Source organism: Cucurbita pepo, chromosome LG08 (genome assembly GCF_002806865.2).
Source record: "Cucurbita pepo subsp. pepo cultivar mu-cu-16 chromosome LG08, ASM280686v2, whole genome shotgun sequence".
NCBI classification, from domain to species: domain Eukaryota; kingdom Viridiplantae; phylum Streptophyta; class Magnoliopsida; order Cucurbitales; family Cucurbitaceae; genus Cucurbita; species Cucurbita pepo.
In genome coordinates, this window is record NC_036645.1 from 9,414,468 (window position 1) to 9,438,275 (window position 23,808).

Below are 23,808 nucleotides of genomic sequence, written 5' to 3' on the forward strand. Positions count from 1 at the left end.
AAAAAAAAAAAAAATTAAAGTTTGTACAATTATGATGAGGTTCAAACAATGTGAAGACCAACGGAGTGATTGAATACACCCCAAAAGAACCAAAAAGAAATGTTTATACAGAACCATGTACAGAACAACCATCATATTGATCAAGATCCTTGGGCACTCTTATGGGACTTCAAATCATTCAAAAGCCCACTGATTCTCCCTACGAATTTCCGCCTCTTCCTCCGGTGTGAAGTCGTTCTTGATGTTGAAGGTCTTTCTGACCTCCTCTGGAGTTTTTCCCCTGAACATGTTAGCTACTGTTCGGCATGTCAGGTCTAACAAGCTATTGATGCTCAGATAATTTGCAGCCTGCAGGGTAGGATAAAAGTGAATTTCATAGGGCGCAGAATCCAGAAAAAAATGAATGACGATAATGGTCAAATCCCCTGGCAGCTGAAATTCTTTGCATCAAGAACATAAACGATGGGTGAATGTAGAACTCGATCAATTAAAGCTGTTAACATACAGAACCATGAAAGAAATCATGTCTATCTATGACTTTTACGCATTAACCTAAGCAACAATCATTTGATAATGACGCCTAGATAACACCAAAAAATAAGACCGCTGAAAATGAAATCAAGACGACAAGGTAACGATAAAGGCCATGACTATCCTATTAGCACAACTGCACAGGCGTCAATACAGATACGTCAGATAAAGAACGGTAACCAGCGACAAAGAAGATCAACGCAAGTGGTTTGCTCAATTCAAGACTCAGAGTTGATTCTTGAAAACAAAATCATACCAAACAGGTAAACCCTAGAAAATCGACGAAGAATCAAAACCGTAGACAATCGAGTCGATGGATCTAAAAGCGGGAGGAAAGAAAAGTTACCAGAAGGAGATCGAAAAGTGTGGCCTGATCAACATCAGCGAAGTCCCGGTCCCAGGCATTGAGATCTTGTTCAGAGAGGGGGGGATCGGCGGAGGAAGCATCGACATGCTTGCGGCAGTACTCGATAACCTTGGCGAGGATCTTGCTGGTGACATTTGGAAGAGGGATGACGTTATCGGCACAATCGTCCTCGATCATGTGGCGGATGGCCTGTGACTGGAGGGCGGCCGCCTCGTCGATTTCAAAAGTGTCGCCATCGGAGCTCTTGAGAACGATCTTCTTGGAAGAGGACATGGTTTTGCTGAGAGAACGAAGATTGATTGATTGATTGATTGTGATTTTTGTGAAGAGGATGAAGAAGAGAAGTTTGAGACTGTGGAGTTCTCGCGCCGCTTTTATAGATTCTTGCCCCGCGGGCAGGGCAGCCTCTGCCCGGCGGTTATCATCCAAATCATTTTTGTGATTAAAAAAATAAAATCACCCGAAATATATATTTAGAAAAAGTACTATTTTTATTTACCCAACCTCTCGTGTTAAAATGCCATTAAAGTAAATTTAAATTGTTCAATAACAATCAAATTTTGTTTCAACCAATTTTAAATTATGAAATTATTCTCCCTACTTAATAAAATTTTAAAACTTTTAATTTCATATTTAATTGACTTGGGATAAATACAGAATTTTTAAAATATTTATTAATTGATGAATGTTTAATACTTGAAATAAATTTGTATTCAACTAATTTTATTCTAGTTTTGAATATTATCTAGGTTAAATTATCAAAATTATATATATAAATAAAATAAAAATGAGTTTTAGGGTTTTAGAAACTCGAATAATGTAATACTAAATAACATTACGATGCAATGAGTAGGCTTTCATAATAACATTACGATGTAAGGACTAGACTGAAGCATTTATAAAAGGCCATGACACGGGACCCACAAAGGGCAAAATTTTGGCATATTCCTTCTAATTTAGTCTATTATATTTCATTTCGAGAGGAAAAAGAAACAAACTTTAAAAGAGAAATTCACAACTTCGAAAATAAAGCTAAAATCTACCGCTAAACTAAACACACTCATAGAATAAGAAACTTCAAAACACTATAGAATATTTAAAACAAATCTATAATATACCAACTGAGGAGTCCTCTTGTGAGATCCCTCGTCGATTGGAGAGAAGACCAAAACATTGTTTACAAAAGTGTAGAAACATCTTCCTAACAAATGCTTTTTAAAAACTTTGTAGAAAAGCTCGAGAGAAAAAGCCCAAAAAGGATAATATCTACCTACGGTCAGCTAGGATTATAGAAACATGATGTAATAACATGCTAATTACGATGTAAGGAGTAGGTTTGCTTTCAGTTACATGCCACCTATAACTTTTCCCGTATACATTACATAACAACTTTACCTCTTCTATACATTATATAACAACTTTACCTGTATACATTACATAACTCGATCATGAATCGAAAATACTTGTGAGACTGTGTGACGGTTGAATGTGTCAAGTGTACTTTAGGATTCCATGTATTGAGAGGGTGGAGGGCTTGTCTTAGTCTTTTCAGGACCTGCACGTTGGCTTTTTATATCAAACACCCGAGAATCCTCCAAAATAATCACTAAGTTTACATATCTGGAGTATTTGCTGCAATGTATAAGAGAATTGTTGTTCGAAAACATTCAAGCACCAAAGTACATACCGTAAACCCCGCGTATCTCGACTTCTCGCCATTCTTGTACTAGGGCACAGCAGCAACACAAAAGATGGGAGAGAAAGTCATCAACATAACCTCCCTGCCAATAGCCACAATTTCAGTCCCTGATTTAACAGATAGTATTGCGCAAATAATCTTATTGATTAACGACTTGAGGGCCGAGTTTATTCAGTTAAACACGCATTTACAAACCCATTGGGAGCAATTTCTCAAGAATAATTGCTACCCATTTACATTACCGAATCTCCAATAACGAATCAGAACAAGAGAAACATCTCGTTAATATGCAGGTGAACTGACAGTATATCAGAAGATAAACGAATCAGGCAGAAAAGATAACTACCGTGATGTTCAGCATCTTGCGAAGCTTTCTTCTAACACAGCAAGTATAGCAACAGCACGATAGTATCAATGTATATGCCAACAAATCATTACATGCTTCTCCTGGTGCTGAAGGTTATTTCAAACAGACCATTTCAGGGAATGGCAGAAACAAAAAGTAGTTCTAAATTGTTATGGAAATCCAAAGACGCCAAGCAAACTTACATGTATGCCTATCGGTTGCAACAGTAGCAATCCTTGAAAAAGTCCCACAAGGATAGAAAAAAGTCTTAAGACCTAGAATAGAAAAGAGTAGAGTAAATGAGCCATTGCGATGATAGGAAGAAAACAGAATCCAAGCATCTTCAATCTCATAGTCTTAGTCTATCAAATTCAAATACTGAAAACAATAGTCATCAGGCACTTGAATTTTCGCTGTCAAATTCATCGATTTGGTTATGCATAATACTAATTGACTAGATAATTTATGCCCATGGAATCCAACCCATTCCCTTTAGAACTCCCTCTTCATACAAGACAAACCAATCTCAATGGACTATTAAAATCTAGAAGGGAGGAGGATAACCTACACAGAGAAGGTTTTGCACAACAATCAAGTAAGTCAGTGTGCCATTCACCATACCCATCAGACCCCCTGATTGAGAGCAGACCATGTCCTGATGAAACAGAAGAATTTTTTCTGCAACAAAAGAAATCAATATCAAACTCAATGAACCACGTAGCTTGATAATATATGACATGCATATGTGTACATGAGAGAGAGATTTAGGGCCAAATTTGAACCGGTGTTTGACAATGGTTGTCTATATTCATGATTGTAATTGAAATGCTGGAAATGGAAAATAGCAGACCTTGAGGTTGTCTGAGTATCATTATTTTTATAGTAACTTTCATCAGATGAATGTCCATTGTTGGCATCTACATGCGTATTTTCCACTACTTTATGGACTCTTTCAGGTGAATGTTTCTCATGACGAGAAGTTGCAGCTACAGATTCAGTGACACTTATCAAACGTTGAATAACCTCACATTCACCCACATTCAGATTAGCTTGTGACCGTTGTAGTTCTAGCTGGAGCTTCTCGTTTTCTTTTTGTAGTGCTTTGTTGAAAGGCAAGTTCGGATAAGAACAAGAAAGAGATTTTTTCAACACCATTGCCTCGTCTGTCGAAGGTTCTGGGTTCAGAATTACTTCATGAATTCTTTTGTCGTCGTCATCCAAAGTATATTCGCGCTGATCCTTTTCAATATCCTCTAGTCTCTCCTGATCATTTGAAGTTAATCAAGTTAAGTTATCAATAAGCAAACAATAAGCAAAGACGGTGAAAACAGTCAGTCCTGAGGTTCTACGAGAAAACTTTGATCAATTTAGAGAAAATATGGGGAAGCAGTATGTTGAATTTACTGTTCAAATCCAATTGACAAGCACACAAACATCTATGACGGGTTTTAATTTCCAAAGCACACAAACATCTAGCAATAATTTCCAATTTCACTTTAACTCTTTAATGAAGAAAACAACTTCCATCGAGAGAAAATGAAAGAACAAGAAAGTCAACATGCATGGGCCAAAAGTTGAGGAACTGCATCTTTCAAGATTATACTGTGCAAATAAACAAATATAATAACACTATGAGGTGAAAGAATCAAATACCCTGACTCTGGCATTGTCAACGAGTGTAATCAAAGGAACAAGGCGCAGGTATCTGTCAATTTCATTCTGGGCCTTCCTGAATTGATATACAATGTTCCATCCCATGGCAAGCAGATAGAGATAGCTGCGATCCTGGCAGCTGTTGACCAAAATATACGACTTTCTTAAAGCATCTTCTAGCTGTTCTAGAGGCTCCCGAGTCTCAGGATACCTCTTAAGTTCCGATATCTTAAGTTGCTCCAGCAGGTTTCCAATCAACTTCAGGTGCTGAGCAAATTGCCTGCAATTCTTTTTGTGCATTCGTGCAGTGCTCGCCGATTTCACTATCATAGAAATCAAACGAACTGCATCAATGCCCGTAAGCTGGGCCACATTGGCTAACTCCCCAAGTGTATCCCACGAAGACATAATTGTCTCTCAAAACTCTCAATCAAACTTGAACTCTCCAACAGTCAAAAAGTCCAAAAACAAAGTATCCGTTTAATCTCTAACTCAATACATAAGAATTTGCCAAACTCGGAATCTCAAAGCACTGCCACCGATTAAAATGATGCTATAAGAGAACGAAGTCGTACATCAGGCGGTTGACAATACAAATACCTTCGTCGTCAGCAATGGATCTTCAAAAGAAAACAAACAAAGGAATTGGTACTAAACAACGCCGAATCAAAAGATCAAGAGCAAGATCTTCAACGTCGGCGCCCCAAGCTCACCGGAATGCATGTCGGCTACAGAAAAATAAGAATAAATAAACAAATCAGAAAAAACTCCACCAAAGAAAACCAGAAGATAAACTCTTGTTTCCTTTGTACTCTCTACTCTTTAGTATATTCTTTTTCCTTCCATCGACTCACTTTTTCAACGAAATAAATTGACCAGAAAAAAAAAAAAAAAAAAAAAAAAAAAAAAAAAAAAAAAAAAAAAAAANAAAAGACAAACAAGTTGCATTTGAATCTGCAAAAAGAACATTCAAATCAAACAAAACATTAAGCATCAATAGATTCTCACAGCTCCACCTATTTTCCTCTCCGCCATTACTACTACTTCACCTTCACAGAATATCATACACAAAATGATATAATCAAGAGAGTTCTTGTTCGATTACCGGAAAGAGGAGATGAACGGTCACAACGCACAGGTCAAATGTCTGCATAGCTTTGCGGAAAATTGTATTGTGTTTCTTCTCATTCCATTTCGTCTTCCATGGAAATTCGGAAAAATCTCTCCCTCTCTCTCTCTCTCTCTCTGAGAGTTCGGTCCTCTTTTTCAGTTTCGGTGTGGTTTGTCTGAGGAGAGAGAAAGAATGAAAGCGAGAGAGAGGTCTGGTTGCAGCAGAGTGACAACTCTCACGCCATTACAGACAAAGGAAGAAGAAAGGGCAGTTCAGTGGCGTCCATATGAATGAGAATTTACGATGTTACCCTCGACTGGTTCACGGACCGCGAAAAAAAAAATTATATGATAAATGAGTAAATTAATTTTATTTATTTACAGGCTGGAAGTGGACCCTCTTATTAGGAGTTACCTAATGAACGGTATGGCCATGTAGCCATAGTGTTAATTGGCCATGGCACGGACCCTCTACTCGTTCCTATGCAATCAAAAGTCGTCGCCTACCTAAGTCTAAGAACAAAAAAGTAATTCATTGAATTACCCTTGTATACACACACCGAGTCAACAAGCTTATTAAATTAAAAAAATTAGTATTAAATTCTTTTTAATGTTAAATGATGAAATTAATGCATAAATAGCAAATACTAATTAAATAAATAAAATCACTAAATTAAAAATTAAAAATTTATATAAATAAATAATTTCACGAAAAATAAATGATAAAAAGCTCTTTTTTTTTTTTTTTTGAGTAATATATTTTTAAAACTGGAAAGAAATATTGACGTGGAATATTCAAGTCCATTTCCATAAGCATGATTGTGATGACGAGGCAACCATTAAATCTGCCACGTATTAATTTTAATTCCACTCCTTGCCCTTAGTGCGTTTTACTTTTTTCATTTTTACTTTTGGTTGTCGGTTTTAACCGTCGGTGAGGTTAAATCTCCATTTTTAACTGTATCTTGCTTAAATTTAAATTATAAACTAATAATTATATTAATTTAAATTATAAACTAATAATTATATTAATTTAAATTATTTGTTGTAACTTATACATGTGCAAATGTATTATCAATAAATAAATAAATATATATATATTTTTTAATTTATTGATATTTTGTAAAAAAAGAAAGTCAATGATGAAAAGAATTAATAATAAGAAGAAAAGTAAGCTTTAAAATCAAGTAATTGGTAGCTTTAATATAGGATGGGGTTTTTTTTGCCCTTTTTGTTGGATATTTGGGGTGTTTGGTGGTGGGAATTACGGAGAGCCAAAAGGTTGCCGTAATTCTCGGATAAGGATAGGATGTGTTTGGATACGTTTCATGTGGATTTCGATTTCATTCCATTCTTAGAATCTATTTTAAGAATTTCAACTCTAATTATTTATATTTTAAAAAACCAAATATTGTTTTTTTTATTTATTATTGTGAATAGAATTATTATTTTCACGGTATATTTTTTTATTATTGGTTCTCTTTGTATATTTTAAAAAACCGAAAATGGAAAGTCCAAAGAGGACAATATTTGCTAGCGGTGAGCCTAGGTTATAAATTGTGGTTAGAAACCTGAAAAGAAAAGCCCAAATGGGACAATATTTACCCGTGGTGGGCCTGGTTGTTACAAATAGTATTAGAGCCGACGATGTGTCAGCCTTCTCGCTGTTTCCCGAAGGGGGTAGACACGAGGCGATGTGCCAGTAAGGACGCTGGGCCCCTAAGGGAGTGGATTTGGGGGCGGTCCCACATCGATTGGAGGAAGGAAAGAGTGCCAACGAGGACTCTGGGCCTGAAGGGGGAGGTGGATTGTGATGTCCCACATTGGTTGGGAGGAAAACAAACCACCGTTTTAAAGCCTTGAGTGAAACTCGAAAGGGAAAGCCCAAAAAGAACAATATCTACTGGCGATGGATTTGGGGCGTTACAATATTTCTTTTCTCTAATTATTGATGATTTGATTTTCTATATATATATAATCACATATAATCACGTAATTATTAATATCAATATAAAATTGTTTTAAGTAAAACATGTTTAATTATTATTATAGTGTAATGAATAGATTTCAACTATATAATTTAAATTATAATAATGGTGAATACTTCGTATAAGAGGTAAACATGCTAGAAAGTTGTGATCAATATTTTTGTTTTTGTAAGTATAAATTATAACTGCAGGCAATTTGGTCGGTACGTGAAGTTCCATTAGAAACCTTCTAGAGCAGTTCAAGATCTCGAAGCTTAAGGGGATGAATATCCATTATTATTTAAACTACGAAATATTACCGAGGATTTCAAGTTTGATTGAGAGTTTTGAGAGATAAATATTTCTTCTCGAGAAACACTTGTGGAGTTAGCTAATGTGGTCTAGTTTACCGGCATTGACGTGGAGCTTAAAATCTTTAAACTTAAGAGGTATCTTGAGACTCAGGAGCCTTTGGAGCAGTTTGAGGATGTTTTGAGATAATTCCTATATTTTGGTTACAAGTTTCCAGGATTGTAGATGACGATTTATATAATAGTGAAGGAACTCATGAGCATTATGATCTTGGAGCTTTGGACCAAAATATAGGATTCTCTTAAAACATCTTCAAACTGTTATAGATGTTCTATAGTCTCAGGATATCTCTTAAATTCGAAGATTTTAAGCTTATCCAAACAGGTTGTTAATGCATTTGCCCGTTGTGGAAATTTGAGTCCTGCAACAAAAATATCACTTTGCTTTGGGCTTCTCAAAAATAAAAGCCCAAAAGGCCTACTCATTATTTTACTTTTGGGAGCCCAAAAGCCCAAAAAGCCTTACACCAATGAAGATAGTATTCATTAGTTATAAACTCACGATCCTTTTCTAAATCAGTCAATGTGGGACTTTCATCATCCAACACCTCCTTTCGAACAAAATACGCCTCCCCTTAAATGAGTCTTAGTCATTTTTTACTATGCCTTCGAGGAGGCTCGACTCCTTTTTCTTTTGGAGTCCTTTGTTCAACTTTTGAGGATTTTATTAACCTGACTAATGGAGAGAGTATTCTTTGATTATAAACTATCGATCATTCCTTAAATTAGTCAATATGTGACTTTCACCGAATCAAGCTTGTTATTTAAGTTCTTCATTTTTTTAAGCAGTTGTTTGGGAATTCTTTGAATATTTGATGAATACATGTTTGGATAATTTTGACGATCGCCGTCGGTGGTGGTTGAAACTGGTTGTGGCCGCCGTCGTAGTTCACATCAAACATCGGTGGCACGCCCACCATTCCCGAACAACTGAGTGGGAACAGCCGGTACCAGGTGACCACTGACTAATTTCTATTAAAATAATTAAATAAAGAAATAGAAAAAGTAATCACGTGACACATGATCCTAAGGGCGTGGCAGCACGTGAATGGAGAAGCACACGTGCAAATGAATACTATTTTAGTCGGCCCCACACGTGTTTAGATGGACTTGACTTTTTTCAACGCTATATTATTCAAATGTCCCAAATAAGATCTGCTGACGTGGATTTAATATTTTTTTGACAGTACAATGCAGAATCCAATGCTCATTTTTTGTTTTTATATTTTTTTTATTTTTGTACCATTAATTTTATTTAAACAATTAAAATATTGTTCAACATATAGTAAATAATTTATTTAAAAAAATAAAATTTTACTAAAATAGTTCTGGAGCGAGACCTTAATTATTTATTACGAGCGAAACTTAATTAAAGTAATTACTTATTTGTTTTGAATATTCTTAATTTTTAGAAAAGCAAATAATGATAAATACAATAATGCAAATTATTGGGAGTTATTTGACTGTTTATATAACAGAACCAGCACTTCATTTATTGTTTTTTAATTGAATTTACAACTTTTAGTTGACTTGTAAACCTAACATACTGAACCATTGAATTTGCTTTTTGGAATCCTATGCAAAATAATAATAATAACAATAAAGTGGATGAATTTTAATATTTATATCTAACATACAATAATTTAAATAAATGTATTAAATTTTAGTATAATAATTTATTTTTCATGTTATTTGAGTGAAACTTATTTAGACGATAATGCCCCTGAACTTAGCCTGAAAGAAAGCTCCAACTCACGAGTGATTCATGTGACTTGAATGGGTTTATTTGTACTTTACTAAAGAATTAATATCTCACATGAAATTTCACAACTCAGAAGCTCCCTTTTGTCGTTTTTTACATTGACAATTTTACCCTTGGATATATTTGTTTCCGTCCTCCCACTTAAGGGTATTTCTGTCTAGTTAATTAAAATGTTCGGGAGATTTGAGCATTTAACTTAATGAATCGATGAAATAAAATAAAATAAAATAAAATAACTGTTTATTACCTAAATTGAGGAAGGCAATGAAATAAAAAAAAGCATTGAATGAGGGAAAACTTTAGGTTAAATGTTAATTTCCCTCCAAAATGAATAAAGTATATTTTGGTTTTCCCTCCCATAAATTAATTTTTTAAAATGATTAAAATAAAAATTATTCCCACCAAAATAAATAAATAAATAAATAAAAAATTACACACTTTCTATATCTGAGTAAGAGGAACGCGATCATCGCCATTTCCCATGGCCCGCATGGACCCACTCTTCCACTTCGCATGTGTCACAACCAATAATAATTCAACACGTGTCCATCTCATTACCTGCAGTTTTTTGTTCGCTTCTAAAACTGTGGCTTCGCAAATTTTTTTTTGGCGGGCACTTTCGTGAAATTCAAATAAAGATCAAACCCTAGCCTCTCTTTCGCTTCTCGTCCTTGTTTTCCCTCCCTTCTTGTTCTTCTTCTTCTCTCTCTCTCTCTCTCTCTATTTCTCTCTCGTTATTGCGAATTTCGAGGGGTTTATCCTAAATTCTTTCTATTCACAGGTTAGTTTCGATTTCGTTTATTCCCATTTCTCTGATTTGTTTTTTGTTTCGTTTCGATTCTTGCTGCGTTTCTTGAATGTTTTTGATTCGTTATAGATTTGTAGTTTGAGGGGTTTGGGTTTTATTTTCAGTCTCTTTTCGAGGTGGTTTTTTTTTTTTTTTTTTTTTTTTTTTTTTTTTTTTTTTTTTTTTTTTTTTTTTTTTTTTTTNTTTTTTTTTTTTTTTTTTTTTTTTTTTCCGCTGTTCTTGGCGCTTGTGATGAATTTCATATGCAGTTTGAATGTTCAAGAACTCATTGAAACTGTTTGAATTTTGTGTGGCAGGTTATGTTGATGGGTTGGTTTTAATTATTCATGTTACGGGTTCATAAGAGTGGTAGAAAAAGGCGTTTGGGTTTGCTGTGAATGGGGAAAGTAAAGGAAGGAATGGGGGAGGCGTTTTTGAACGAAAGGGAGTCGAAGAAATTGAAGAGGAGACGGCGGACGAACGGCTCTTCTGGGAAGTATTTGAAGCCTGGTGCTCTGGCGAAGCTGCGGTGCAGCAAGGGCTCGGTTGGTAAATCTTGTACTTATCTTGGAAGGAAGAGGGTGGCTGTGTTGGATGCTGGGAAGACTAAGAGGAATAATGCGGGGCTTGAGGACAAGGTTTCTGATAGAAGTCCTTTGATGTTGTCACCTGTCAAGTTGGTGATGCATATAAATCATATTAGTACCCCAAGAACTCCTCGGGTTGAAAGCTGCGAATCAGAGTCGCGACTGGAATCTCTGCCTATGGATCTATTGGTATTGTTAATATTCATCTAATTCTTTTCTGATTCCTAGAACAAAATGTGTTCATCTCAAAATTACATCAAACGCATAAAACCCAACTTATTCCGTTTTCTTTACAGATTGTTTGATCTTCTTTTTCTTGCATTGTTTTTAAGCATGATCTGTGACTAGAAATATTTGTTCCTTCAATGGATCATGGATTTTCAATGGGTTTTTAGTGTCAAAACCAATGTTGTATGATTCATTTCATTTTGTGAAGATAATGTAAGAAAGGAGTAGACGTGACCAACTTTTAGTAAAAAGGCCAAAGCCTTTCTAGCTGTTACTTTCTAAATTATCAACTTAGAAAACCCAAGTTCTTTTGATTTTGAAGAACATGTTTGATCACGCATATAGATTTGAGTAATCATGTTGATCTGATCTGGATATGCGCTCAGATTTTGAATTGTTGATGGGTATTAATTTTATGATCTTGTGTCTTAAATTTGTAACTTGAAGGTGAAAGTACTTTGCCATTTGCACCACGACCAACTGAGGGCTGTATTCCATGTCTCTCAACGGATCAGAAAGGCTGTAAGTCATTGTTTCTGTCTGCCTTAAACGCATCACATTTGTTTGAGATTGATGATCATGACCCTTTATTGAACAGGTTTTGATGGCGAGGCAGTTCCACTTTAATTACACAACCCCAGATCGATCCAGGCAGGAGATGTTGAGAACAACCACCCCTCGACCCACTGAACACTGGCCCTTTGTAAGGTTGGTATTCATTGTTCATGTTTATTTGAACCGGTGAAGGCATATTCTGTTGCTGAACTAGAAATAAATTTTATATTGGACAGCAAGGGAGATGGTAAAGGCTTTTCATTGCCAAGCCCCCACACTCCGAAAGCACCAAGACACGGTCCTCGACCGCCATCTCGTCTGAAAGTTTCAGAGATGAGACAGGTTGCTGCTGTTCTGTTTCAAGAATCAGGTTTTCCTTCAAGATGCATGGTTCCCTCTGTTATACCTAAGCCACTCTGCAAATCCCTGGCCTCGAACCGGGTTCTGTTCTACGAGGAGGAGTTGTGCCAAGCTGTTGCTCAAAATAAACTTCGTTGATTGATGTAGTTGGCAATTTCTCGTTGTCTGTTGTTTTTGTGTATATAGGATTTGTGTTGTTGCCTGTAGCAGGTTGGTTTTTGTTGAGCCAATATAGGAATTCTACAAATTTTGTAGCTGCGTTTGATGCAGATTAGGGGTATCATGGAAGTTCTTGTTCTGTTGGAATGAGGGTTTTAATGATTGATTCAGACTGTAGCTGTGGGAATAATCTATTCCAAACTGGTTACTTGTATAGTTCTATATATATCTTCTAAAGAGTGGTTTTCTGCTACTTCTCTTTCTATGGTTTATGCAACTATTATGTCCTCCAATTGCTTCAAATGAATGGAGTCTCTGCTCATATTTGATATCCAAAGCACATGATATCATAATACCCTTATAATACCCGAGTCTATCGTTAGCCGTTATTGTTTGGTGACTCTCACGGTCATTTAATGAGTCTAGCCTTTATAAAGAATGTTTTGTTCCATTATTCAATTGATGTGAGATGTAGCCTTCTTGCTGGCACACCGTTCGGCGTCTAACTCTAATGTTAACAGTGACTCTAATATCATTTGTAACAGTCCAAGATCACATCTAGCAGATATTGTTTTCTTCGGTTCATTATATATTATCATCAGCAGATGTGTTTTAAAATCGTGAGACTGATGGTAATATGTAACATGTCAAAGTTGACAATATCAGTAGAATGTTTAAAATCGTGAGACTGATGGTAATATGTAACATGTCAAAGTTGACAATATCAGTAGAATGCGAGACAGTACTACTTCCCTATTCTCATAAGACTTCACTCTTGTGAAATGTGAGACTGATAGACTTCACTCGGTGGAATGTGAGACTGATACTATTTAAGGGCTACTTTCCAGGTTGTTGTATGCTTGGTGAGTTCATCTTTTCCAGGTTGTTGTATGCTTGGTGAGTTCATCTTTTCCAGGTTGTTGTATGCTTGGTGAGTTCATCTGACCTGTCCTGTCGGAGCTAGATTAAGACCAGAGATGTCTATTTTAACTCACGGGACGGAGCTAGATTAAGACCAGAGATGTCTATTTTAACTCACGGGATCGGGTGGGAGAGTCTCCCCACATTTTTAGTATGTTATGTCTTAATCAGTGTTTCTTTAATTCATGCACATGGTTAACTATATGAAATCGCACTCATTTACTATATTTATATTTATCTTAAGGTAGATTTGAATATATATTTGTTTATATGTTTTTATCGATATTTATAAAATATATATCATATTCAAGGAGAAAAATGAAATCCCCCAACCCAAGAGAACAACGGTTGGGATCTAAACTTGGGAATGATCCAATCCAACTGCTAAACGGGTGTGGACTTGGCGGATCGTCAACTCAAGGCTGGTTGATTTCCCTCGTTGTCCCGAATTATACATTTGTCCGGTGATCTTGGAAGCCATACCCAACTTGATTCTGCTGACGAAGAATTGTGCAGAGAGGGACAAAAAAAGCGATGACAATGATCACAGACGGAGTTGATGACGAAGAGAAGTGGCTTGCTGTTGGGATCGCCGGCCTCCAGCAGAATGCGTTCTACATGCACCGATCTCTGGTATTGCTATTGAATTCTTGCAACTCTAATTGTTTTCGTGTATATTTCGGGATAAAAGTCTGTGTATAGATCGAGGAGGAGTTTGTAAAGGTTGGAATGTTTTTATTCAAAGATGAGGTTTCTCATTAGAACCCTAATTTTAATTTGGTTTTGGAGCAGGACTCGAACAATCTCAAAGATGCCATGAAGTATTCTTCACAGATGCTGTCTGAATTACGTACTTCGAAGCTTTCACCTCATAAATACTACGATTTATGTGAGTTATTGCTCTATATCAATGGGTAGCTCTATTTTTGCCTTAGAAAGTGAAGACAGTAATAGAATTTAGTAGTGATATTTTTTTAATATTTTCAGATATGCGAGCATTTGATGAGTTGAGGAAGCTGGAGATTTTCTTTATGGAGGAGACGAAGCGGGGTGGCTCAATAATTGACTTGTACGAACATGTGCAACACGCAGGCAACATATTACCCAGATTGTGAGTGATTTTTACTCTGAAATCTCATTTAGTAATTGCTGTTGTGGGTGCCACCAAATCTTCCAAGCTCAGCTTGGATTTAGTGGTGAACAACTCAACAATGTGTACAAATGGGGTAAAATGGAATTTGAAAGTAGCTTGGATATGTGTGGGTTCTTCTTAAAATGCAATTATAGGTCAATTACCAAAGGAAATATGTTACCTTTTATCTTGTCGCACTTAGATAGGAATTTGCAGATTTGAAGGTGAACCTTTCTGTGTGGTCAAGGGTCCCAAAAAACTATCCTCAGTTTGATTAATGTTCTTACCCTTTAGACTGGAAACAAAATTGACCCATTTTTTGGCACTCCATCAAAAAGAGTTTTTCTATGGTCAACATTCCAAGTTTTTCTATCTTCTTAACGTTGGATCTCTGCTAATCTGAGGATAGATCTTTTTACAAAGGATTTTTATTTTATTTTATTTTATTTTATTTTATTTTTATGTGTGTGTGTGCATATCATACAGAATTTGGCTTCTTGGTGGAGTGCAAACCACAGTGATTCTTTCTGTAATTACAGCCTTTCCATGATTGTATCAAATTGGAAGGCATCTTTTGATGTGTTTGTGTTTTGGTAGGGGTTGCCTCTATCCCCGCCCTCAGGCTGTTCATTTTTGAGCTTTCTAATGAAGTTTTAATTTGAAAAAAAAAAAAAAAAAAAAAAAAAAAAAAAAAAGGAAAGAAAGAAAAGAAAAGAAAAGAAAGAAAGATGCATTCATCCTTCGCTATTGGCTATGGAATTTTTAATGAAATGCTCTGTTTCTTATAAGTTATGAAAAAGAATAATTTAATCACAAAGAATTGTAAGCATATCCTAATATATTTAGGATATTTACGGCTAAATATAATTAACTGAATCTATGTTCAGTGATCAATGATATGTATGATGCGCCAGTTATTGGATGTGCTAATCCATGGTTTGACTACCTTGCTTCTCTCTTTGGCTGGTTTGAAGTTTGTGATTAGGTTGATTATGTTTATGAAAAGAGCCAAAGTTCACTGAGTTATATTTGTCCATCAGCTTTTGGCAATGCTTATTATGTCTATTGAGCATTGCTACCAGTGTATATGTATTTTTTTGTGAACTCTCTCTTGATCTATGGAATTTTCCAGATACCTTCTTTGTACTATGGGATCAGTGTATATCAAGTCCAAGGAGGCTCCTGCAAAAGATATTCTTAAGGATCTTGTTGAGATGTGCCGTGGTATTCAGCATCCCTTACGTGGGCTATTTTTAAGGAGTTATCTTTCTCAAGTCAGTCGGGATAAGCTACCTGATATTGGTTCAGAGTATGAAGGGTAAGGAATTCAAAGATTCATGGACTTCAGATGCGCGTTTTTATTTTTATTACAAAAATGTGATTTATTATAGAAGGCCTTTGCAGGATCCTTGGTTTTGAACTAGAAACCGTAGTGGGGTTTTCATGTGACCTCCTTGGGCTTCAGTTACATAGTTATTTTGTATTCATCTTTGTCTCATTTTACTTGGTTGGAGAACCTTTTCGTAGTTTGACTTTTTTTTTTGTATGCTTTATTTTTTTATGGGCTTATGTTCTTACATATTTTTTTTTTCAATGAAAGTTCTGTTTATCATAAAAAAAAAAAAAAAAAAAAGTTAATCTGCGGATGTTTCCCCTTGACTCCCACAGAGATGCAGACACTGTCAATGATGCAGTTGAATTTGTACTCCAAAATTTCACAGAAATGAACAAACTTTGGGTACGAATGCAACATCAGGTGGGTTCAAGACATCCGATATTGTCACCTACTCTCATGTTTGAACATGCATGGTATAAGGATGGTTGCATGTCATGAGGGTACAAATAGTTCATGAATGCATGATTTATGGTCATGCAGGTTATAATGCTTGTGAATCATTCATACTCTTAGCTGACCCTGTGTTGAGGCTTGCTGTCGGGCTTTCTGGTCTGCAGGGACCTGCCCGAGATAAGGAGAAACGGGAGAAGGAAAGGGGAGAGCTACGTGATCTTGTAACAACAGAATTCTGAGACTGGTTACTTTCACTAAAATGGCATTGTGTACATTCTCCATGTACGCTCATACAAGTTTCTGTCCCCCTCTTCTTGTTATTAGGTTGGAAAGAATCTGCATATTCTCAGTCAGGTGGAGGGTGTTGACCTTGATATGTACAAGGATTTTGTACTTCCCCGAGTCTTGGAGCAGGTGTAAAATGTTCAGTTTTTTTTCCTATTTTGCTGAATCTCATAAGTTCATAACTTGTCATTTCCAGTCTATTGATCATACTTATGTTTCACAGGTTGTTAATTGTAAGGATGAAATTGCTCAATTTTATTTGATGGAGTGCATTATTCAAGTATTTCCTGATGAGTATCACTTACAAACCCTGGATGTTTTGTTGAGCGCCTGCCCCCAGCTTCAGGTGGGAGCCAATACCATCACTTGTGTTGCTTGAAAATCTATTTTCTTATATTGTAAAAAAAAAAAAAAAAAAAAAAATTTAAGTTTTTTCCTGTTTGGGATGATGAGCTTCGTTGTCAACTTCTTCAATGAGTTGTCTACAAACTCTCAATTCCCAAGCAACTTGTTGGGTGCTCGGCGACAGTTCTATATCGGTTGCATTATATTACTAGCTCTTATCATATCAAACAACTTCTACACACGTAAAAGATTTAGTGTTTTGAACATTCCTAGTTTGTATGCATTAGTAGATAAAACTGGTTGAATCATTTGCCAACTTCAATTATACATTATTCAAGAATTCAGGAATTTAAAATTTTATGCCAGGTTTTGAATCACCTATGTAATAATTTTGTTTTCATGCTCATCTCCATCCATTTTTGGTTTCTTGCTCAACTTATCGTTGTCCTTGAGATGAAGATACTTGAAGATCAAATGTATTCTCTGTACTGGTGCATCTAAAACCTTCTGTGTTGGGTGTCAGTTGAGTCTATCCATCAATGTCGCATCATCATGAATGCTATATGAAAAGTGGCTTGGTTACGTTTATGGGACATCCTTTGATTCTTAGTTTCTCTCTAATGCATGCATGGAGACTTTTTTTTTGGGACGCATCTAATTTTGAGGATGTTCTTTGCAACACCTAATTTGTTGGATGTTTTGAGCCTCTTCGGGGGCATCACCATCTTAAACAAGCAGGTAGGTGTGCTTCTAAGACCGGCACATTGAGCTCATGTCACTGCACTTATAGAAGTAGGGTCATACCATACTTTTTTTAGATTTTTATGGGCTTTTGCTTACTCAATTAGAGTGAAAAGATGTATCACATTCAGCGGTTGGATTTTACAAACGCTTGATGTTTTACTCATAATAAAAATTGTAGTCACTTTATATTTTAGGAAGTAATTTAGCCTTATATGCTCCTTTCATGATTGTATTTCTCAGCCATCTGTTGATATCAAGACAGTGCTGTCCCAATTAATGGAAAGGCTTTCAAATTATGCTGCTTCAAGTGGAGAAGTGTTACCAGAATTTTTGCAAGTAGAAGCTTTTTCAAAACTGAGCCAAGCCATTGGGAAGGTAGTTCTCATATTTTATCCTTATAGATTCATAGTTAGAAATTTAATAGATAAGTTTTTTTATAAGTATTTAGTAGATGAATTAAATACATCCATTAATTGAGTATATAACTAATATTTGGAGTTGGGTTTATTTTCATTAAAAAATTGTTCTTTTTCAAAAAAAAATTTAGTTCCCAAAATAGCTAAAAATATTTTCATAAAGATGTGCTTTGTCCTTTCTTATGGAAGAGGGATGTAAGCTAGAAACCAAAAAATTTCTTTCTCAAGGCTGAACTTGATGGAGGCTAGCTTGAAGATTAAAGCCAAATTTATGGGTATTCTTTGTGCGTATTGCTCAACCTTCTTCTTTGGCTTTCCTCTCAGTGTCAGTTCATGTTTGACCCCATTCTTAAGCCTTTATTTCCACTTAGAGAAGCTTGCTAGTATCCATGGATCTTTCACCAGAGAAGCCGCCTTGACCTTTGAATTTGAGGCAGTTGGTCAATAATGGTGTTGCTCCATAGGTGTTAGACCAACGGACAAAAGACAGTGCTGCTTTGAAGGTCAGCAGGTTTCAAATTGATCGAAAAAAAATGCCCCTCCAAACCGTTTTTTGTTCCAACCATCTTTACAGCAACGCCACATCTGGTGACGTTGACCAGTTTGGTTTCTTCTTTCCTTTTTCAAATAAATTTTAATTGTTGTCATCATCACCATCTATAGTCTCTAGTTCATAATTTCTTTGATATCACTTCAATAAGTTAAATTTGATACATGTGCAATATTACTTTGCAGGTGATTGAAGCACAGGTTGATATGCCTACAGCGGGAATTGTAACTTTATACTCGGCACTTCTCACATTTACACTTCATGTCCATCCAGAACGGCTTGATTATGCAGATCTTGTCTTGGTAATATTTGATTTTCAAGTGCTTTGATGTAAAGTCTACCTAAGCTTATATTTTCCATCCATGATTCCTAAAAATCAAGTATCACTTTGCTTGCTTAGTGCACTCTCTACCCCCGCTTTCTTTCCGTTTGTGTTGTCTATTTTGACTTTCTAGTATGCTGTTCAATTGCCACCCATAAGGGGTGATCGAATTTACTACCCACTTCAACTTAAATGTAGCCAAGGGAATGGAATAAAAAAATAAATCGCCTTTTTGAAGTTCTTAATCCACGTAATTCTAGGTTAAAATACTAGGGACCTGTTTAGGAGTTGGATTCAGTTTTTTAGAGGAAAGAACTAGTTAAAACATGTTGAGATAATTGTTTTCTACATTTTCTTTCTATTAATCTGTTAAAATTACAGACTTGTAAGATTAGAAAGACAGTAACCTCAACCTCTATAAGCCATTTGATCGCACCTTTATAGAATGGTTATTAGAAACTGTGCTTCAAAGCAAACGGATAGACCCTGGATTTTCAGGCAATCAAATTTCCTAGTTGTACTTTCTTGCAGGATGGTACTGTTAGTGTTGTTTTGAAATTGTTCTCTTATAACAATAGTTTGTGTTCTCATCTGTTTTTCAGGGAGCATGTGTGGAAAAACTCTCTGGTAAAGGGAAAATTGAAGATAGTAAAGCAACAAAGCAGATTGTTGCCCTTTTGAGTGCTCCATTGGAAAAATATAATGACATTGTCACTACATTAAAGCTCTCAAACTATTCACATGTCATGGAGTACCTTGATGGTGAAACGATGAAAGTCATGGCATCCGTTATTGTACAAAGCATAACAAAAAATAAAACTCAAATATCTACTGCTGAAAATGTACATGATCCATTTTGTTGTTTGGTCTTTAATATTAATTGTGCTTTCTAGTTATATGACTTACATTTATGTAGGTTGAAGCTTTATTTGAATTGATAAGAGTGCTTATCGAGGATTTAGATGGGTCTCTTCCTGATGAGGTTCACTTTCTTACCTTTTATGAAAAACCTTTATATTGATCATCTATAAATCCTTCTTACTGATGGAACTTATCATCCTTTTATTTTCTTAAATTTGAGCCAACATTTGGGCGTGCTTCCGATTCATGATGTTGTTTTATCTTTTCTTTGTCCTCTCCCACTTCAATTCTATAGGTTGATGAAGATGATTTCAAGGAGGAGCAAAGTTCCGTTGCTCGTCTTATTCAGATGTTGTATAATGATGACCCAGATGAAATGTATAAGGTACTTCAGTACTTGGATTATATATACAATTTTTATCTCATGGATACACAAATACTCCTTCGATCTTATTTCTTGAATGTACCAGTAGAGCTTGATAAAATGCAATGAGCAGCTTTAGTGGACTATGGCATGGACATTCTATAATTTTTTTTAATGACACATATATATAATGAATACTTGATTGGTTTTTGGTACTGTCAAACCATTGCCTGGGTACTATTGCTCTGGACCTTTAGTTTCGCTACTTTGTAGTGTAGATGGTAGATAGATGAGAAAGTTCATCCAGCTGTTGTTGTGAGGCCCATGCTTTAGCTGACGGCCTTATCATCACTGGTAGCAGTATGTGGCTTCAGGGACGACTTTGAGTTGGCTGGTGGATCTTTAGGATGTTCTTTGGCTTGCCATCTCTCCTCATTGGAAAGGGACTGTTTGAGTTGAGGTTGATTCATTTATAAAATTCTATCCTGCCCCCAAATAAAGTTGATGTCTAACTTCTATGTTTCACATTTTGAGCCAACTTATATTATGGGATTGGCTAACCATTGGTTGGCGTCATTCATAACTTGGTCAATCCAACCATCATAGGTTAACCTAGTGGTCAGTAAGGGCGATGAGTATAAGAATGGGTTCAATCTATATGATGATCACCTACCTAGAAATTTAATATCCTACATATTTTCTTGCATCCAAATATAGTAGGGTTAGACATTTGTCCAGTGAGATCAGTTGAGGTGCGTGCAAGTGAGCTCAGACACTCATGGATATAAAAAAATAAAAAAAAAATCTTTATCAATATATCCATAGGGATGAAGAAAAGCTAAATAATTATTAATAACTTTCATACTGTGTAAAATTTCCTTAAGAGGAAGGATGTTTTGATTTCTTCTGAATGGTTGATGTTTGTGAGGAACCATAACCTGTATTCTAATGAATTGCAGATAATATCTACTGTCAGTAAGCATATCCTGACAGGAGGAATAAAGCGTCTGCCATTTACTGTCCCTGCCCTTGTATTTTCATCTCTCAAGGTTTGCCTCTCTTGGTTCAGCTCAACTCTTTTGTTGATTCTTTTTTATTTTAAAATTACTTTTGAGTCTTATAATTACGAGTTTATTGTTGTTTTAGCATGTGAGATTAGTTTTTGCGAGTATTAGAGCTTTTCATAATTGTTGGTGCATAAACTTGCCATTATGAGCTACTGGAATGAGTGGGGTTTCGTCCCCTCCGAAGTAGTGGAAGATTTGAAGTGTTTGAGTATTGAAAACCTCATCCCTCATTCCTGTGAATGACTAGGTGTAAAGGTCGACAAAAAAATTGCTGGAGTGAATCATAAAAACATTATTTTCTTATCGGTTAAAAAGGAGTGATTATGGCAGTGAAGATTGCTATGATTTTGTTAGTGGGGCATCATGTTTTGGAAATATAGTAACTGTGAATTACCTATTAATTGCAGTTGGTTAGGCAATTGCAAGGCCAAGAAAAAAATCCTTCTGGAGATGAGACAGCAACTACCCCAAAGAAAATATTTCAGCTACTAACTCAGGTACTTCCTAAATGGAGCCGAGTGGCTGTCTTCCTTTTGTAAGCTTGGTGTCCATCTTCTAATATTTTGTTTTAACTGCATGGTATAATCTGTTGAAACTGTGGCTGCAATGTCAAATTGTGATTCTCTTGGAGGTTTTTCTTTTCCTAAATATGTTTGTTCCTCAAGCTGGGTTTTCTGTAGCCCCCTTCTGTTGCAGATGGCTCATGTTTTATGCATGTTTTAAAGAACTTGTGTAATATTGTTAATATTGAATTGAATATTTATAATGTTCCAACTTGTTGCCTTAGACCATTGAGACCCTTTCAAGTGTTTCAGCCCCAGAATTGGCATTTCGGTTGTATTTACAATGTGCGGAGGTATGCCAAGAAATTTTGTACGTGATAGTTTGGATTATTATGATATGTAGCTGCGATTTTGATGTGCGTTGTCACTGACCAGGCTGCAAATGATTGTGGTTTAGAACCTGTTGCTTATGAATTTTTTACCCAAGCATACATTCTTTATGAAGAAGAAATTTCAGTAAGTTGGATCGGATCCTTTGTTCTCGTGTTAATTGTTTCATATATCAATTATTCCCTCCTGTGGTTATGTTGTCGTGCAACTTTTATTTTGCAGGATTCAAAAGCTCAAGTGACTGCATTACATTTAATAATAGGCACTCTTCAGAAGATGCATGTTTTTGGTGTTGAAAACAGGGAGACTTTAACCCACAAAGCCACAGGGGTACTTTCTACATAATCCTGACACTATATTGTTTATATTTGACATGTACTGGAATATTAATCTCTACATCTTTTGTTTCTTTTATCACCTTGCGAATGAACATTCTTGTAGCTGTATGTATATCCAGTCTAAGATCTTTACATATACTCAATTTGGAAATTTTGTTTTACGTCCTTTTCATGTTTATATTATCTCTGTCCGGAAGATGGCATGGTAACAAGTTTAAAAATATGAAATATTTTTTGGGCAAGACCCTGACAAAGATACCTTATGGTGCAGTACTCTGCAAAGCTTTTAAAAAAGGCCGATCAATGTCGAGCTGTTTATGCCTGCTCAAATCTTTTCTGGCTTGATGATCATGAGAATATGAAGGATGGTGAGAGGTGAGTTACAAGTGTACAGCAAGTTTATGTTAATGGTCTCATGTTTTTTGGATGTGGGTCTTGTAGCTAGGCACTTCTTGCTTTAATGAACTGCTAAAAACATTCATCGCATCTTGATCTTTGTGATGTTATACAGAGTTATTATCTTATTATCGTGTAGACTTCATAAATGTACCCTGGATTTTCCTAGAGTAGAAAAGAAAATCTTGAATGCTTTATTTAAGAACATCTGATGTTCTTTGACTGTACTGTCTAAACAGAAAATAAGTAGAAAAGAGAGTTTAATGGCTTTTGTTACTGAAATATTGCAAATGCTGATAAACCAACCAGGGTTATGCTCTGCCTAAAGCGTGCATTAAGAATAGCAAACGCTGCTCAGCAAATGTCAAATGCAACAAGGGGTGGCACTGGGCCAGCGACGCTTTTCATTGAGATACTGAACAAGTAATTCTTGTATTCTGAAACTGTTAAAAGACTCTTGAACATTTGAGTATCGTTTTCTCCCGGTAGATAGATCATTTTTGTTTTGTTTGCTTGCAGATACTTGTACTTTTTCGAGAAGGGCAACGAGCAGATCAGTGTAGGTACAATTCAGGGCCTAATTGAGTTGATTACAACTGAAATGCAAGGTGAGTCTGCTACACCAGATTCATCGGCAGATGCTTTCTTTGCCAGCACTCTCAGGTACATTGAGTTCCAAAAGCAGAAAGGTGGTGCAGTGGGTGAGAAATATGAGGCTATTAAGCTGTAAACTTAAAGTGGATGCCTGTAAATTAATGCCAACATTGACAATGTTACATTTTGCAACCAGTTTTGTTTAATTTAATTTAGTTATCTTTCTGAAGAGGCAGTTAGCTGGATGTCAATTTTTCTATTTTCTTCCTTGCTTCTCTGTTATACAAAATGTCCATGATTCTAGCCACT

The 23,808-nt window shown here is 35.8% G+C and overlaps 4 protein-coding genes across 4 annotated transcripts; 2 read left to right on the top strand and 2 right to left on the bottom strand.

The window, feature by feature from the left end:
* LOC111800429 (SKP1-like protein 1A) lies at positions 1 to 1,254 on the bottom strand. The gene is made up of 2 exons (XM_023684115.1): positions 878 to 1,254; positions 1 to 348 (listed from the first exon to the last, which is right to left on the bottom strand). Exons 1-2 carry the CDS (start codon positions 1,169 to 1,171, stop codon positions 175 to 177), a joined length of 468 nt encoding a protein of 155 aa, XP_023539883.1. The 5' UTR covers positions 1,172 to 1,254; the 3' UTR covers positions 1 to 174.
* A 904-nt stretch (positions 1,255 to 2,158) lies between these two features.
* LOC111800428 (protein MID1-COMPLEMENTING ACTIVITY 1-like) lies at positions 2,159 to 5,974 on the bottom strand. Its single transcript, XM_023684114.1, has 8 exons — positions 5,702 to 5,974; positions 4,597 to 5,324; positions 3,794 to 4,206; positions 3,512 to 3,621; positions 3,147 to 3,218; positions 2,944 to 3,050; positions 2,586 to 2,679; positions 2,159 to 2,453 (listed from the first exon to the last, which is right to left on the bottom strand). Exons 2-8 carry the CDS (start codon positions 5,002 to 5,004, stop codon positions 2,401 to 2,403), a joined length of 1,257 nt encoding a protein of 418 aa, XP_023539882.1. The 5' UTR covers positions 5,005 to 5,324; positions 5,702 to 5,974; the 3' UTR covers positions 2,159 to 2,400.
* A 4,482-nt stretch (positions 5,975 to 10,456) lies between these two features.
* Positions 10,457 to 12,736, top strand: LOC111799676 (F-box protein At4g35930). The gene is made up of 5 exons (XM_023683113.1): positions 10,457 to 10,587; positions 10,911 to 11,369; positions 11,856 to 11,930; positions 12,007 to 12,116; positions 12,200 to 12,736. Exons 2-5 carry the CDS (start codon positions 10,992 to 10,994, stop codon positions 12,459 to 12,461), a joined length of 825 nt encoding a protein of 274 aa, XP_023538881.1. The 5' UTR covers positions 10,457 to 10,587; positions 10,911 to 10,991; the 3' UTR covers positions 12,462 to 12,736.
* Positions 12,737 to 13,722: 986 nt separating this feature from the next.
* LOC111799760 (vacuolar protein sorting-associated protein 35A-like) lies at positions 13,723 to 23,734 on the top strand. Its single transcript, XM_023683230.1, has 21 exons — positions 13,723 to 14,036; positions 14,196 to 14,292; positions 14,391 to 14,514; positions 15,668 to 15,853; positions 16,204 to 16,291; positions 16,489 to 16,545; positions 16,649 to 16,738; positions 16,833 to 16,955; positions 17,939 to 18,073; positions 18,850 to 18,966; positions 19,589 to 19,828; positions 19,903 to 19,968; positions 20,143 to 20,232; positions 21,171 to 21,260; positions 21,686 to 21,775; positions 22,066 to 22,134; positions 22,217 to 22,297; positions 22,394 to 22,501; positions 22,781 to 22,884; positions 23,215 to 23,328; positions 23,425 to 23,734. The coding sequence occupies exons 1-21, from the start codon at positions 13,938 to 13,940 to the stop codon at positions 23,633 to 23,635; spliced, it is 2,379 nt and encodes a 792-aa protein (XP_023538998.1). The 5' UTR covers positions 13,723 to 13,937; the 3' UTR covers positions 23,636 to 23,734.
* Positions 23,735 to 23,808: the final 74 nt, after the last annotated feature.

Excerpts from the sequence above, each read along its gene's own strand:
- LOC111800429 (XM_023684115.1), bottom strand. The coding sequence starts at position 1,171 with ATGTCCTCTTCCAAGAAGATCGTTCTCAAGAGCTCCGATGGCGACACT. Across the intron at positions 349-877 it reads CACTTTTCGATCTCCTTCTG|GCTGCAAATTATCTGAGCAT; the intron begins GTAACTTTTCTT and ends CCTACCCTGCAG.
- LOC111799760 (XM_023683230.1), top strand. The coding sequence starts at position 13,938 with ATGACAATGATCACAGACGGAGTTGATGACGAAGAGAAGTGGCTTGCT. Across the intron at positions 21,261-21,685 it reads TTGTATTTTCATCTCTCAAG|TTGGTTAGGCAATTGCAAGG; the intron begins GTTTGCCTCTCT and ends TATTAATTGCAG. Across the intron at positions 21,776-22,065 it reads TATTTCAGCTACTAACTCAG|ACCATTGAGACCCTTTCAAG; the intron begins GTACTTCCTAAA and ends TTGTTGCCTTAG.
- LOC111800428 (XM_023684114.1), bottom strand. The coding sequence starts at position 5,004 with ATGTCTTCGTGGGATACACTTGGGGAGTTAGCCAATGTGGCCCAGCTT. Across the intron at positions 4,207-4,596 it reads TTGACAATGCCAGAGTCAGG|GAGAGACTAGAGGATATTGA; the intron begins GTATTTGATTCT and ends TCAAATGATCAG. Across the intron at positions 2,454-2,585 it reads CGAGATACGCGGGGTTTACG|GTCCTGAAAAGACTAAGACA; the intron begins GTATGTACTTTG and ends GCCAACGTGCAG.
- LOC111799676 (XM_023683113.1), top strand. The coding sequence starts at position 10,992 with ATGGGGAAAGTAAAGGAAGGAATGGGGGAGGCGTTTTTGAACGAAAGG. Across the intron at positions 11,370-11,855 it reads CTCTGCCTATGGATCTATTG|GTGAAAGTACTTTGCCATTT; the intron begins GTATTGTTAATA and ends TGTAACTTGAAG. Across the intron at positions 11,931-12,006 it reads CTCAACGGATCAGAAAGGCT|GTTTTGATGGCGAGGCAGTT; the intron begins GTAAGTCATTGT and ends TTTATTGAACAG.